This window comes from Lycium ferocissimum, chromosome 12 (assembly GCF_029784015.1).
Source record: "Lycium ferocissimum isolate CSIRO_LF1 chromosome 12, AGI_CSIRO_Lferr_CH_V1, whole genome shotgun sequence".
Lineage (NCBI taxonomy): Eukaryota > Viridiplantae > Streptophyta > Magnoliopsida > Solanales > Solanaceae > Lycium > Lycium ferocissimum.
The window spans coordinates 50747788-50762828 of record NC_081353.1 but is presented as its reverse complement, the minus strand read 5'-3'; the positions used below and the strand labels follow the sequence as shown (position 1 = coordinate 50762828).

Sequence of the window (15041 nt, the reverse complement as noted above, 5' to 3'; positions counted from 1 at the left end):
TTTTAGAAAATAATATAAAAAATAATTATATTTTTTCTCGCATTTTTGCGCAAAAAATAACCGACGCAGTCCGTCGGTTTTTGCCAGTTTTTTAGTAGTGTTTGAGAAGAATGGTTACAGAAATTGTGTGCCTGAGTTTGTCTTTTCGAATTTCAGAGACTTGAGAGCGACACCAGTGCCAGAATGCTCTTTTTTTTCTTTTTTTTTAACAAGAGGAACTCGAGGAAAAAGAAGCGGGGAGAGAGAGAGAGACAGGTTTGAAGAATGGTTTAACATTAATCTCACGGAGGTTTATGGGTTTGTATGCTGTTTGTATAAAAAATAGACGGAGACCAAATTTTGATAAGTTTTTGAATAGTTAAAGGACTAAAACCGGTAAGTGTATAGTTAAGGGACCATTTTAGACCTACTCCGCATAGATAAGGGACTATTTATGGCCTTTTCTCACTCTAGAGAGTTATTGCAGAATAACCAAATTTTGTTGTTGATATTGCTAAAAGCTTGAGAGAAGCCTAAGGCTCTGCTGTAATTATGGAGCTTGTTACCACTAGCTTTAGGCTCCAATATAGCTATAAAAGAGATTTTGTTACACACTTCAAGGAATTTCAATCTATCCAAGGCAGTTCTAATGCCCATAATGTTCCATATAAATGTGATAATCATTGAGTCTTGAGGATTTGTGCTGAGAGCTTAGCTCTTGATCAGGTGGTAGGAGCTGATATAACCCCTCTGTTCAGTGTGATTGATTGATGGATGTGCACTTCTAGGAGATAAGTTATGCCTTTTAGTGATTTCCTCAAAAGCTTGTGAAACATTAGGGTCAAAATTCTCATGAGAGCTGAAAGTATTCATTATATGATCTTCAGATTCATCTTTACCTTCTTCACTTTGGACTTCAATCTCTTCATCACTAGAGGTATCCCCTTTAATACAAGCATATGCTTTCTCTTCCTCAATATCAATGTCATTGACTATGTCTGGAGGTTCTGTTTCTTTTTCACTGTTCACTACTTGTTCCAGGCTTTGAGTAGAGCTTTTCTGAGATTGTTGAGACATGTTTCCTGTAGGAATGGTGGAGCTGCTATATTGGGGATCTTGGCGGTTTTTCTCAGGAGATTCAAGAACTCTGGAGATAGACATTTGTGGAGACTCAGGACTATTTTGTCCCTTTGCTATGTCCTCAGGAGTGATCTTGTTGACCTGCTGAACTTCCAAACCAACTATGTTGTTTCCAATTGATTTTGTAGAGATTTCATCATCTTTTTCGAGAATTCTTTATTTTGTAGAGTCTAGCTAGGGATTGGGATAGGCTGTTGTTTTTCTTTTGTGGAGCTGAGGGGTTTTCTAGGTCTTTTTGTAGCTGGTCAATTTTGATAGGAGGGGTGGTTTGGTGGGTTACTATTTGTAAAGGGGTGATTTGTTGTTCTAGGTTATTGCTTGGCTGTGGTTGAGTTTCATTGTTTGCCAAGTTTGATGTCATGGTTATTTTGGAGGGGTGTTCACTTTAGTTCTATGGGTGAATTTGTGTTTGATCCTTCCCGTTTTCCACAGTAGCTTGAACTGTCTTAATTTGTTGGCCTCCATCCTTTGGTTTGTAAACCTGTCTATTTCTTCTTCTAGCAATCTGAAAAGTGGCCGCCTCCTCAGCTTGAGGTTTTTGTTGTTCAGGTTTGTCCACATTTTCAACCATCTTCCCTTTTTCTTTTCTCACTTTTTCTTCATTGTCTCTTTGCTTCGATCGACACTCATGTTTGGCATGTCCTTGAAGACAACAGTACTGGCGATTCTCTAGAACTTGTTCATATTCAACTTTCAACCAATAGCCATCCTCAGTGCCATCATCAAGTCGATTGAATCCGGATCCGACCCAAATTTCCTCTTGTTTTGGCTTTGATAAATCTATTTCCACCCTGATTTTAGCAACATTTCCCCTAGACTTTTGAGTATGTAGCCAGGTCAGGTGCCATAGCAGGACCAATACAACTCACCATTCTTGACATAATATTCCATTGGAATAAATGCCATGAGAGTTAATGCAGCAAAATCCAAACGGGTTAGTGGTGTTTCAACATCTGGATCAAAGACAGGTGTCCATGGCAGCGTTTTCATTGTGTATCCAGCGATGGTGAAGAACCTCTTATAATAGACATTTGTCCAGTCCCCGATATTCGTAAAGCCCAGAGTACTATATATTTATATATTTCCAAAACAAATTAATGGAGCTACTTCAAGCCCTGAACTCCTCGGTTGTTCTCTTGCATCCTACAGGAATTTCAAATGAATAAAAATAGACAAACAGCAAGGTGGAAGAAAAAAACTAAGCCCTGGAGAAGTGATGCTGCGAAGAGATTTGTGGAATTGTAGAAAAATTAATTCCACTAACAAAAGCTACAAAATGTCATATCCTCACAGAGAAGGATTATATATTACAAAGACTTCCCATGAGATACAGTCTCGTCCCTTCCCTATCTCTACAACTCTTCCTCCTCGTCTCCGCTTTCCAACTTCTTTTGCATTTTCACTTCTGTTCAATATACGCCTTTCTCTGTTTGTCCAGAACACACGCTAATGCCTAAGCAATAGAAGCTTTTAACTAATTTCTCTGCAAAGAAACAGATGATGTTCTAAGAGAAAACATGTATATAATGAATTGGGATTAGCGGACAGCCAATAATGGTGTTGTTGAAGCCATTAGGCTTAGGTTCAGGAATATCCGTTCGTAGTTTTCTGCATTTTCTTCTTGAAATTTGTAACGCTGCATTGCGGACATATGTATTCCAGTCCATCTGTCTTTGCATAGTCCTGCAAAAGAATCAAACAAGAAACAGACCATACACTTCACATCAAAACTCCTCCTAGAATGTTTAGAAGAAAGAGGTTGGTTATGGAGATCAACTCAGTACCTTGAAGGCACCAAGACCCGGTCTTCTATCACAGCCAAAATGTGCCCACTCACCACAAATCCCACAGTTAACCCAATCTCCAGCAGCACTACTGGAGGACATAGGTAACATTTGTTAGGCAATCATTATCAAAGATTGTCCCTTATGTCTGCTGGTTGGTTCAAAATAGCCCCTTAAGCATGCATTGAACAGTTTTCGTCCTTTAAGTTTGCCAAAAGTTAACACTTTTACTCCCCGTCAAATATTTATCGAACTCTGCCCGTTAGATTTGACAGGGACTATGAAAACAAGAATTTAGCAGGAACTCACATTTAGAGGTATATTTTTGTAGTATCTGCTATTCTTGATTTATTTCTAGAGTCAAGTGAAGCTTTCTGAGGTGTAATCTATTTTTTTTTACATCTTTTTAGTGTCTAGTTTCAGGATTTGATGGGACTTTCTTGGTGTTTACAGTTGAATCTTTTTCTTCCCCACTGTTCCCGTCAAATCTGACGAACATAAATTGTTAAATATTTGATGGAGACAAAGTGAACTTTTTGGCAAACTTAAAGGACCAAAATTGTTCGGTGCGTAAAACAACTTTTAAATCTACTCTCAAACAGAAGGCACCATTTTTGTCATTTTCTCATTATTACACCCAGCAGGACACATTTGACAACTAGCAGCATTTAAAACAAAATGATGAACGGAAATTGACCTGCGACATAACAAGCAGCACTCTCCATCAACATCGTCATGAGCCAATTCGTACTCCAAAAGGTAAGTCTCATAATGTCTTTTGAGTGTATTCCCAACACCCTGGTTCAAGAAATTATTGTGTTAAAAGAGCCGTTCAAGTTTCTGCAGGTATACATAAAAAGGGGGGGTTGAAAAATCGGAAGTAAAAAAATCCTCCAGTAACAGTTCTCATGAGGAAGTATAAGCATCCACAAAAACTTATGAACATAAACAAACATGCAGTTCTTTCCTATGTTGCTCGGACTCTCCAAAAATGATGCCGCAACCGTGTCGGATCCTTCAAAAATGCACTACTTTTGGAGGATCCGACAAGCACCCGTGTCCATTTTTGAAGAGTCCGAGCAACATAGGTTCTTTCAACCAGGTCTGAGCGTATGGAATACGTAGGGCCAGATCCTAGGTAACTTAAAAAGGTTTACAATTAGCTGACAACCAACCCACACACTGGTTCAGAGAGAGAAACATGCTTAGTCAATAAGAAGTTGGAAAAGAACAGGCTACTAATATGTCATATTGAGTAGAGGCCTTACAGTCATCCTGTTGGTTACTGTGTGATTTCGCATCTTTGAGAAAACTTGCCCTTTCCAATTGATGCCGTTGCCAACATGAAAACCACCCCTTGAAACCACCTGAAGAACATTCAATTTAGAAAATCAAGATGACGTTTGATAGTCTTGTCATTTTTTCTGCAAGGGAGTATAATATATATTGCTCAGCACCCTTGCAGATTCCTGAAAGTTCCTTCTTAATAAGCAGAAAAAAAACTCACCTCCCTATACAAGTTAAAGAGGTCAAGGCGTTTGGCATTGAGAATAGCGTCTGGAAACTCAGCAAGGCCACCTTGAGGAATGAGACGAGTGTGTCCACGAAGAATTAAAAACTGCATTACATCTTTCAGAAATTCCTCCTGGAAATAGGTGGGGCAGAGAAAGAGAGAAAAGAAAAAAATGATTACACTTATCCATGTTAGTTATATAATCCAATCACAGTAGTAAAGTGAAAAAGAGGCATTCGAGGGGTAGAATGCATTCTGAAAGCACCCGCTGTTAAAGGACAAGCTCTTATCAGATAATGCAAACTAAATAACTCGATTCCATAAGATTGTGTCAACAGATTCTGAAATTCACAACACTTTAATTTTTCTTGGAGCCTGTAAAATCAGCTATTGTTTATACAGGGTTCTTCCTAATTTCAATAATTCAGATTAAATAGGTAACAGCAGATAAATGGGCATAATCCAAAGCAGAGATCAGAATCCTCAAGCAAAGTTAATGCATGAAAATATATATGAAAGGAAAAATTATCTTACCTCAGAACACACATGTATTGGACTTCGCCCACAACCATGTTTCTTCAGTGGAAGAGGATTCAAGGATATAATTTGCTTAGCCTGATGTGAACTTGATGCTGCTTTCCGATGGGCAGCAGGAGTTACTCCAACATTGCTACCCTTAGTTGAAGAAGGAATGATGGGCAGATTAGGTTTCACATGGTTCTCATCAAGGCTCCCCAGCTCCGAAATTCCAGAAAAGGGTAGCATTTTCTGGTGACGAACATGAGGAATGGGCCGCATAGCAGCAACTTTGCGTTTTTGTCTAGCAGTCACCAGAGGTGTTGCAACACCATTCCCTAATCGACTTTCTTTCTCTTCTTTCACAGCTAAATGATTTTCAGGTGCTAAACCATTTTGGAAAATATGACTTGTTTCTTGATAAAAATCAGACCTCTTTCTGCTAGGAGCAGGTGGTCTTAACCATGCTGGAGGATTCCCAATCTTAAAATTGCCGAAAGCCCTATCCTTCCGTTGCTTTGTGCAGAAGAAAAGAAGTCGTTCAGCATCATCTTTCTCAAATGAAGCTACAGCTAGTCCCTGAATGCTAGCAATGCCAAGTGCAACTAAACTACGATACGAAACATCAGGAGCCAATTGTCTCAAAACCTGAATAGAACAGAACATGAAGAACCAACTTATAAAGGTCTAACTAGAACCTTAAGAAGGCGGTAAACACCATCAATAATGAAATTATGAATAACTAATAGTGATCCTGGATCCTTATTAATAACTAATAGTGATCCTGGATCCAGCACACAATCCTTTGATGCTACAAATATGAAAAGGTGACCAAGGAACTTAAAAGAAGAGCAATAATGACTAGATAGTCATTACATTAAAAGAAAGCCTAGATACCCACTATCAAATGTATAGACCATTCTCCAACATATTAACCAGAAAACAAACTTTTCTAAGTATAAATATGAAAACGAGAGACACCGAACTTAGTACAAGCACATATGCTGATTTTGTTCTTTATTTATAAGGAAGCACATATACTGATCAAATCAACAGCCATTACGTTTAAAGAAAACCAGGAGCCAAATTGATTGGATCCCCCCATCTTCTCTCAGAGTATCTCTAAAAGGACTTAGTGAGGGAACAAAAAAGAGAAACAAAGAGTAGTGAAAATTAAGGACCTGTGAAGCCCACATCGGAACCTTCATGCAAACTTCAAATACTTCTGATCCACAAGCTACAGACATTGATCTCCGAGGCTGAGATATGGGTGGCCTATTTTCTTCATCACTTGGTAGTGCATGAATCAGCGTACTATTTTCAATTATTTCACTTTTTATGTGATTCTCTAATAGCTGAAAAGTAACAGGGAAAAATGCATCATCCAATCTGTCCTCAGAGGGCAATTAAAGTCACTAGCCTGTACATGAACATACTGCTAAAATTACCTGATCATCAAAACATGTTTGAGCACTGCCTGAAACTAGAAGTGAAATATGAGCAGAACTACTGGTTGACAGATCACACCGCATGGTCACAACACCACGGGAAAATGTACCAGCCTGAAGAGGTGGTGGAAGGGCACTGTATCACAGAGCAGCAACGTTAGGGGCACAACAATTGACAAGAGAGTAGCACATGAACAGAGAATTTAATCAGGGAAGTGCATATTGCTGATGTTTGGTGACTGGCAAACAGAAAAAAAATAAGCAAATCTGGCAGATACCTCATAGACAAATGAAAGTAATTCGATATCAAGCATATAAGTTTCCTAGTCTTAAAGATGCAATCACCAGTGGAGTAAATTTTGAAATGCTAATAACATCAAATTTCAGAAAAGAAAATAACAACTCCATGAAGCAGGTCTGGAAAATAAAATATTACAGCACCACAAAATCCATTCTGAGAAGTACCTGACCCGGTTATGCAGCTTACCCCCTCGCATCTGGAATAACAAAAAAGAAAAGCAGTTTTTTCAGTACTCAATCACGTCATACCTAGAAAAAATTTAGTGATTTCAAGAACATCCAACTTTCTCATTCTTCAATAGACAAGCAAGAAATATAAAAAGGACGAGTTTGAAGCCCTGCGTAATTTCCAGGCTGTGTAATTACTAAGGAAGAAATTATGTAGTCTAGTAATTGAAAAGTACAAAGGCTTATTTTTGTCATGAAGTAATTATTAAGAAATTCATCAGCATGTTTGGTTTCACAGGTAGTAATTACACAGTCATATATTTTTTTGATTTAAAATAATATGAACAGTAGGTAATCTTTAGTCTCTTATTAATATACATGTATCTAGTAATTATTAAAATAATTTATGGTTAAAATACATATTTTCTTATTAGAAGTATTTTAAATTATTACTTCCTATGTTTAAATTTAAATGTCATACTTTCCTTTTTAGTCTGTCTCAAAAGAATGTCAATTCCCACATTTAGCAACTCTTTAATTCCAACATCCCACATGACATGTTTAATATTATTCACATCTTTAGTTTAAAACCACAAGGCTAAAAAGTTTCTCTTACTTCTCATATTATGTGCCCAGTCAAACTAAGACGATAAAATGAAACGGAGGGAGTATTATGTAAATAACTGATATCCTCTCACAAGATTTTTTTTTTTTCCAATAACCTAATGTCCAGATCAGCTTGTGCACACCTCGATTCCGCCGGATATTTGCTAGCCCCCACCAGGACAGGTAACAAATAACTCTACCCACCAAGGCTTTTGTAGATGGGAAAAATCTCCTAGTGCTTTGTCTCTGCTAGATTTGAACCTTAATTTCTAAAGTTTTCACCACTTCATTGACCACCAGGCCACAACATTGGGTGTGTCTCACAAACAAAAACAAAAAACAAAAAAAGAGGGGAAAAAAAAAAAGATCCAATTGCAAATTTTAGATTTTTAGCCAAAACATGTGAATATAATCTAAATCTCCAATTGTTTCGTTAAACTTACAAACAAAAAAAAAAAAAAATCATTTAGAAAAGATCCAATTGCAAATTTAGATTTTCTGGCCAAAACATGTGAATATAATCTAAATCTCCAATTGTTTCGTTAAAAAAAACATCTTAAAAGATAAACATGAGATGCAGGGGTGGATCTATTAAGGCCCGAGGGAGTGCCATGCCACCCGCAAGCTTCGGTTGAAACTTTGTATGTATATGTATATATATGTAAGAAATACTATAAAGATATCAAGTGCTACCCACATCAACAAAAGAGGCAAAGGTGCCAGTGGCAAAAGTTTAAAGTTTCTCCTATGTGGTGGGAGTTCAAATCCCACTGCCAACAAGTAGTTAATATTTTGCTTGCTGAAGCAATAGGTATATACAAATACATATACAGGTACTCTATTTTTATGGTTCGTATCTGTCTTCTTGACCAGTTATTCAAAAGTAGTTTGACTCACTTTTTCAAACGATTCTTTAACTTTTTGTCTCATCTTTGTTTAAGACTTTAAGTATGAAACAAAATTGAAGATTCTTTCCTTCAAACTTAAAAGTTCATCTCTCTCTGTAATGATGATGCTTGGCTTGATCCATAACCGCTTAATAATGGAACTAAAAACATATATTTGTTCACACTCTGATTCACAAGTTGGATTAAGCTTTTGTTTTGTGCCAAGTTATTACTCCCTCTGGATCAAAAAGAGTGTCCACTTGGCCTTTTTTTCTTGAGTCAAAAAGCGTCCACTTATCAAATCAAGAAAGAATAAATCTTCTTTTTCTAGATTTGCCCCTATTAAGTGCTATGTGATCAAATCCCAATACCTATTTAATTAGGGGCAGTTTAGTCAAATTACCTCTTTTTATCTAGGAGTTAGTGTTTTCTTAAGGGGTGTGCAAAGGGCTAAGTGGACACTCATTTTGATCCGGAGGGAGTATAATCATTACATTTTGATCAATTTGTCTATATAAACTGAAAGGACTAATTGAAGGCTAAATCTGGTCAAACCAACCAAGTGTTTTCGTTATTTGGAGATTCTAAGTGCCACACTACTTCGAAAATAGATGTATACTACTAAAACATCGTTATTTCTGACGGAAAATTTGGCTCGAGGTAACGCTTTCGACACACTTTTCATCGAAAATCCCTTACCCAAATTCCAACGATCATTGAAAATTAGTGATTTTATGATAGTGACGTCTACGTTCAAAGCAATGTGGCACCCGGATCCTCCACTAAGATGTGAAAGTATTCTTTTCTAGAACATACACTCCTACGCTGTTGATAAGTATCAGCGTGGAAAAAGTAGCACGAGTTAGCGTAGAAAAAATGAACTAAAAAATTAAAAGTTAAACTTTGAATATAATACATAGTATAATTACCATCAATTCTCGCTTCCCCCAGAAAAACAGGAAAGCGTAATTGCTCCCACTCGATTACACTCTTTTCATGCTAACCAAGTAATTAATCAGCCAGATAAACATGCCAAAACTGTGTAACTACATCCAATCACACCCTCTTATTCTAAGGTGGCTCTCCAAACGCGCCCTTATTCTTCTTTTTGTCCATCTGCCCACCACATTGAAGAGATCTATCAATCTATCATTTGAAGCAATCTTCTTCTGTTCTTCAACATTTCTTTAAGGTTTAGATCTATCGGCATATCTTTTTAATCTTTTTTTGTGTGATAATGTTGGTGTTTGGACGAGTATGTGCACACCTCAATTACTCCACACGAATACCTCTTACCTCCCACCAAAATAGGTATCTAGTAACTCTGTCCACCCGGACTTAAGCGAATGCAAAAGAACAGCATTCTTGTCTCTGCTAGGATTGGTCTCCCATGATTTTTGCCTACTTCATTGACTGCTAAACCACACCCTTAGGTCCATCTATCAACATTTTCTTAAGCTCAAGAAAAGGGAATATCAGCAGCATGTGCACAAAAAAATTTAATATCTACGAGAATGATGACCAGATACACTCATTCAGATGGCAGGAAGCTAAAAACTAGACAAGTCTGAGCAGCTCAAATAAAGAAGATGGTGCCAAGTGACCACTAATCTGAAGAAGTTTTAGTATATTTGTTATCATAAACAGCTTCCATTTCTTCAAGAATTGAAAATATGTGCCACAAGGTGATAAAAAGGAGGAATTTTTGGTGTAACTTACTTCTATACTTAAGAGGGCATTCAGACCGTCGGCTATAGATCCCAACAAGCATTCATCCTGAGACAAGAAGCCATTCATAACATAAGTAATGTGTACAAAATAGTTCCGAATATAACATGACACAACTTAGAAGACACGCTATGAAAAGTATTATACGTTTGTGTGCATGTAAGCTGTATATCTTCAAGCACAAACTAAGCGGATGAAGAAGTAAGTTTGACTAACATATAGCATTTATAGCGTGAGCTAATTAATCTAACTTCTTTGAGTTACTCAGGGCGTTGATTTGATTGTTAAATATCAAGTTCGGAGAGTTCAATTCATAAAGAAACTATCACATGCTGTCAAATAGCTTCGTAACATATTGTAGTTGTAATAATAGACAATTAATCTAATAACTTTAAGGGGTTGTTCAGACAGAGGACTTCGTAAAGAAAGAATCACATTGTTGTTTATGAGATTACCATAACAACTACGTTTCAGCCCCATCAAGTTGGGGTAAGTTATATCATTTATGAGTCCTCATTAAAATTTTCATTGATTAATGAATTTAAATTCTTGGAAGTTGTTCACATAATGATTAGAACATTATCACTCAAAGAAGTCGAAACTTTTTAGAAAACACAAAAACGGGAATTGTGCCACATGCAACCGAATAGAAAGAGTACATGAAATCAGTCTCATACCAATGAGCATGGCAGTCCACAAACGAGAAACCTCATGTTCACATCATCATCATAGATCTTTATGGCAGGAAGAGCATCAGAATTGCTTTCTTCATCATCTTCAGGACCTGCCTCAGGTGAAGGGACATCGATTTTTGGAGGATCGCCAAGCAGGTGAGGACCCAGTTTACCACTGGCCTGCTGGCTCATCTCAGGGAGAACAAGGTTGTTCCGGACACAGTAAAGCCTAAAGGACGCATGTGCAAGTTGGAAAGCATCCCAAACATGACAACTTGAACTGCAGGATACAACAAGTAGACCTCCTAAATCAATACCTTACTTCAAGCCATACAGATATAAAATCATGTATCAACTTCATCAAAGTTGGCTCTCCTAATGCAATGTAGAAAAGAAATCAACTGCACAGACAGCTGATCCGAAAGTAACTAGTACTATTTATTTGAATGATGTAAGCCTCTAAAGAAGGCATCCCTTTGCCGTGAAGTGTGCTGGTGATCTTGACAATCCCCCGATAACATGCTTGGTTGCAAGTAAAGAGTCAAGAATGCCACAAAAATCAATATGAAAAGCTCTGTGAAGTCTACCACTAAACCACCATCAAACTAGACAAGAATACAGTGTAATTCTTGGACAAATGTAGCAGACGTGGAAAGGGATTAAAATGGAAAATTTGATAATGACCACAAAGTACCAATAAGAAATAGCTTAATGGTAATGTATAAATCCAGGTGGTTTTCTAAAATGAATGGACAGCCATATTATTGAAGTCAACTGGTAGAATACAACTGTTGTTCTCTAGCACAGAGAATAGGCAACAAAAAGAAACTACAAGCAATTGAATATATGGGAAGGTCCAGAATAATGCATCAAATCACCGCACATCTAGAGTCACCGGTAAGAATACCTCTGTGCCACACATAAAAATGCATGTCGAAAATGGGATGCTGCATAGCAGGAAAATGCGCTCTTCCAGTACATCACATAAGGAATTCCCTGCAAAAATGAACATAGGGGTGGAACCAAAAGAAACCATCCATAAGTTCAAATGAGGAGATTTGACCAGATCATCAACTGATTGAGCAAATACACGTAATTTCTCACCTTAGCATGAAGAGCTTCAGCCAATTTTTCTCCATTTGGGATCTCCAAATAGACCTACAATAGGATTATCAAGTAAACAAAAGAATTAACACTAATAGAATTTCCTGTCCGAATAGTGTAAGTATAATACGACCATAGGAACACTTCAAAATAATTGAATCTTCAGCAAAGACAACTTAACCTAACCATTAAAAGGTGGCTTGGCATTTATTTCTAAGCCATTTTTTAATTAAGGCATTACCGATTATTAGGTATTTCATTAAGATATAATCATCTTGAATTCTATTTTGCTATGATGACAGAGCTGTATCATTTACTTTACCAGTCAGAGGAACAAAAACCAATGTTGAATTTATTTCTAAGCCATTTTTAATTGAGTGCATTACTGATTATTAGATATGTGATATGTCATTAAGACATAATCACCTTGAATTTTTATTTTTATTTTATAAATAATCACCTTGAGTTCTACTTTGCTATGACGATGCAAGCTGTGTCATTTACATTAACGGTTGGGGGAACAAACACCAATCTGTAAACAAGACAAAAACTAGCACATTGTTGGGCAAACACCCACACATGAATGAGACTCAAATATGATTAACCTTTAATATCATGATCTCAACCGCTAGACTGAAACATCGGCACAATAACAACCTTCTAAATTATCACAACATTTGATACTCCCAAAATAACAATCATGCACTTTTAATGGTTAAAGAGGGTGATTCTGCTAAAGAACTGACTGGATCATATTTATTAAATCAAGTGAAATAAGGCAAACCTAACAAGCTTGCAAATTATCTTAAACGCTGAATCTAAACTCTTTAGCAAGATAAATTTAAATCCAACAACTTGGCAATGGCTGCAGAGTGCAGATATAACATGAACCAAAGCCTTTTGGTGCCTATTCTCTGTGCAGAAATAAAATGAACTGCCAAAGCCGAAGTGCCCGACCAAGGGAAACGCAAGGAAAGACACTACTAGCACAAATTCTCCTGAGAAGACTAAGGAAAGAAAGTTACATACAGCGGTTGGCAGCGTGGTACTAAAAAGTCCAGAAATGGCTTCCACGGAAGACAATTCAACCCCTCCCCAAACAAGCGAACCAACTTCATCATTCGAAAGACGCTCTCCTTGCAAATATACAATATTTGGCTGCGATGAATCTAAAACTTTACGAAATTCATCAGCACTGGGGCTTTTCAACACTTGTACCTACATTTAGCAAATTGTAATTGACGTAAGAAACCAGAACATGTTAAATTAGATACAAAAGCGATTTAGAATGATGCTACCTCCAAACGCCCTGATGATACAAGCTCCGGGAAGCAATATCTCGGTTTATCATCATGTACATCTGGCTTCTGATCATATTCAGCAGTTCTCCCACATACTACTGCAAGAAGACTGCAACTTTGTCTCGAAGCTCCTTGGTTATGAAACATCACGTTAACCCGGTTTTTAAAATTATTTCACGCCTTCAAAGAAATTCTAGCTACAGCAGCTAAAACCCACTCCACCATAATCTTATACCCTGAATCTAAAACCCTTTAGCAAGCCCTGCAGAAAAAGAAATCCTATTTACAAAAATACACAGAAGAGCAAAAACATTAAACCTTTAACACATGCATAAACCAAAAAGAAGCTAGCAAGAAAACTGCAACATATTGATCTCATATTATAACCCCCAATCCAGAAAATTACCAATATCCACTAGAATAATCAAGTTCTTGGTCTCAATAACAACCTAATTAAGAAAATTACACACCCCCACTTGAAAAATCAAGTTTTTGGTCTCAATAACAACCTAATGCAGAAAATTACCAATACCCACTTGGAAAAACAAGTCTTTTGTCTCAATAACAACCTAATTCAGAAAATTACCCGCACCCACTTGAAAATCTGGATTTTGATCCCAAAAATAACCCTAAGTTACACATACCCAAAAATTATACATGCAAGAACATATAAAAATGCCCATAAGACCAAAATCACAAGAAGCTAGCAAGAAAACTGCAACATAATGATCTCATATTATAACCCCCAACCCAGAAAATTACCAATAACCACTAGAAAAATCAAGTTTTTGGTCTCAATAACTACCTAATTCAAAAAATTACACATACCCCACTTGAAAAATCAAGTTTTTTGTCTCAATAACAACCTCATACACAAAATTACTCATACCCCACTTGAAAAATCAAGACTTTGATCTCAAATATAACCCCAACTTACAACACCCACTTGGAAAACTCAACTCTTCTTGTCTCAATAACAGCAAAAAATACATACCCACCTGAAAATCTTGATTTTGATCTCAAAATAACCCTAAGTTACACATACCCACTTGAAAAAAAAAATCAAGATTTTGATTTCACAGATAACCCTAATCCCAAAAGAAAGGGAAAAATAGAAAAAAGGAACTCACCAAAATAGACAAATTAGAGACAACTTGTTGCGTACATAGCTTCCAAATCCACCATACGAATGAAAGCAAATAATAAAGTAAAGAATAGAAACCCTAACGACCCTTTTAAAATCTAATAATCAATGTAGAAAAAAAAATAGAATATAGTAAAAGTTCGTGTGATTTAAGATTCTTTTTTCTCATCTTCTTAGCTGTTAGTAATTATTAAATCTATCAACAGCCAAGAAAGAAAAAGAAAAAAAGAAAAAAAATTATAAATAGTTCTTCTTAATTTTAATCTTTACGCTTTCTAAAAACTTGGGGTTTGTGTAACAAAACAACACACTCAAGTCAAAACGTGAACAAGACAATAATAAAATTGAAAAATAAATTATTAAAACAAAGAATAACTAGTTCATATAAGAAACCCAGAACTAGAAATGTTCATACGAAGTTACTAAAGATTCTACTAAGGTTTCTTTATTAAGCCCAGAAATTAATTTTAGTTCAATTGGAATCTCAAATCAAAGCAAAAAGATTATTCTTTTAAAGTGTGGAATAATTGGAGTAACATCACATTGTTAGTGGGAACTTTTTTTGTTATTGTTATTATAACATGTTCATTGTGACATGTTATTGGGGTTGTAAATAATTTGACCAATTTGATTTTGTTTACATGGAAAGAAAATGAGATTAATCACTCATATTCTCATAGATTAGTCTACTTAATTAAGCATAGAAATAAGATGAAAGAAAGAGAATTCTTGCAAAAATTCGTGGAAAA

The 15041-nt window shown here is 36.4% G+C and overlaps 1 protein-coding gene across 1 annotated transcript; it reads right to left on the bottom strand.

Annotated features, from left to right (window-relative positions):
* Positions 1-2349: 2349 nt before the first annotated feature.
* Positions 2350-14739, bottom strand: LOC132040889 (AT-rich interactive domain-containing protein 4). Its single transcript, XM_059431580.1, has 16 exons — positions 14289-14739; positions 13146-13410; positions 12877-13065; positions 11848-11901; positions 11651-11739; positions 10747-11023; positions 10061-10117; positions 6846-6877; positions 6381-6516; positions 6114-6287; positions 4951-5580; positions 4411-4548; positions 4172-4270; positions 3601-3701; positions 2904-2994; positions 2350-2802 (listed from the first exon to the last, which is right to left on the bottom strand). The coding sequence occupies exons 2-16, from the start codon at positions 13293-13295 to the stop codon at positions 2704-2706; spliced, it is 2316 nt and encodes a 771-aa protein (XP_059287563.1). The 5' UTR covers positions 13296-13410; positions 14289-14739; the 3' UTR covers positions 2350-2703.
* Between the last annotated feature and the right edge of the window lie 302 nt (positions 14740-15041).

Excerpts from the sequence above, each read along its gene's own strand:
- LOC132040889 (XM_059431580.1), bottom strand. The coding sequence starts at position 13,295 with ATGTTTCATAACCAAGGAGCTTCGAGACAAAGTTGCAGTCTTCTTGCA. Across the intron at positions 11,902-12,876 it reads GTACCACGCTGCCAACCGCT|GTCTATTTGGAGATCCCAAA; the intron begins GTATGTAACTTT and ends ATCCTATTGTAG. Across the intron at positions 10,118-10,746 it reads GTGGACTGCCATGCTCATTG|GATGAATGCTTGTTGGGATC; the intron begins GTATGAGACTGA and ends TTCTTGTCTCAG.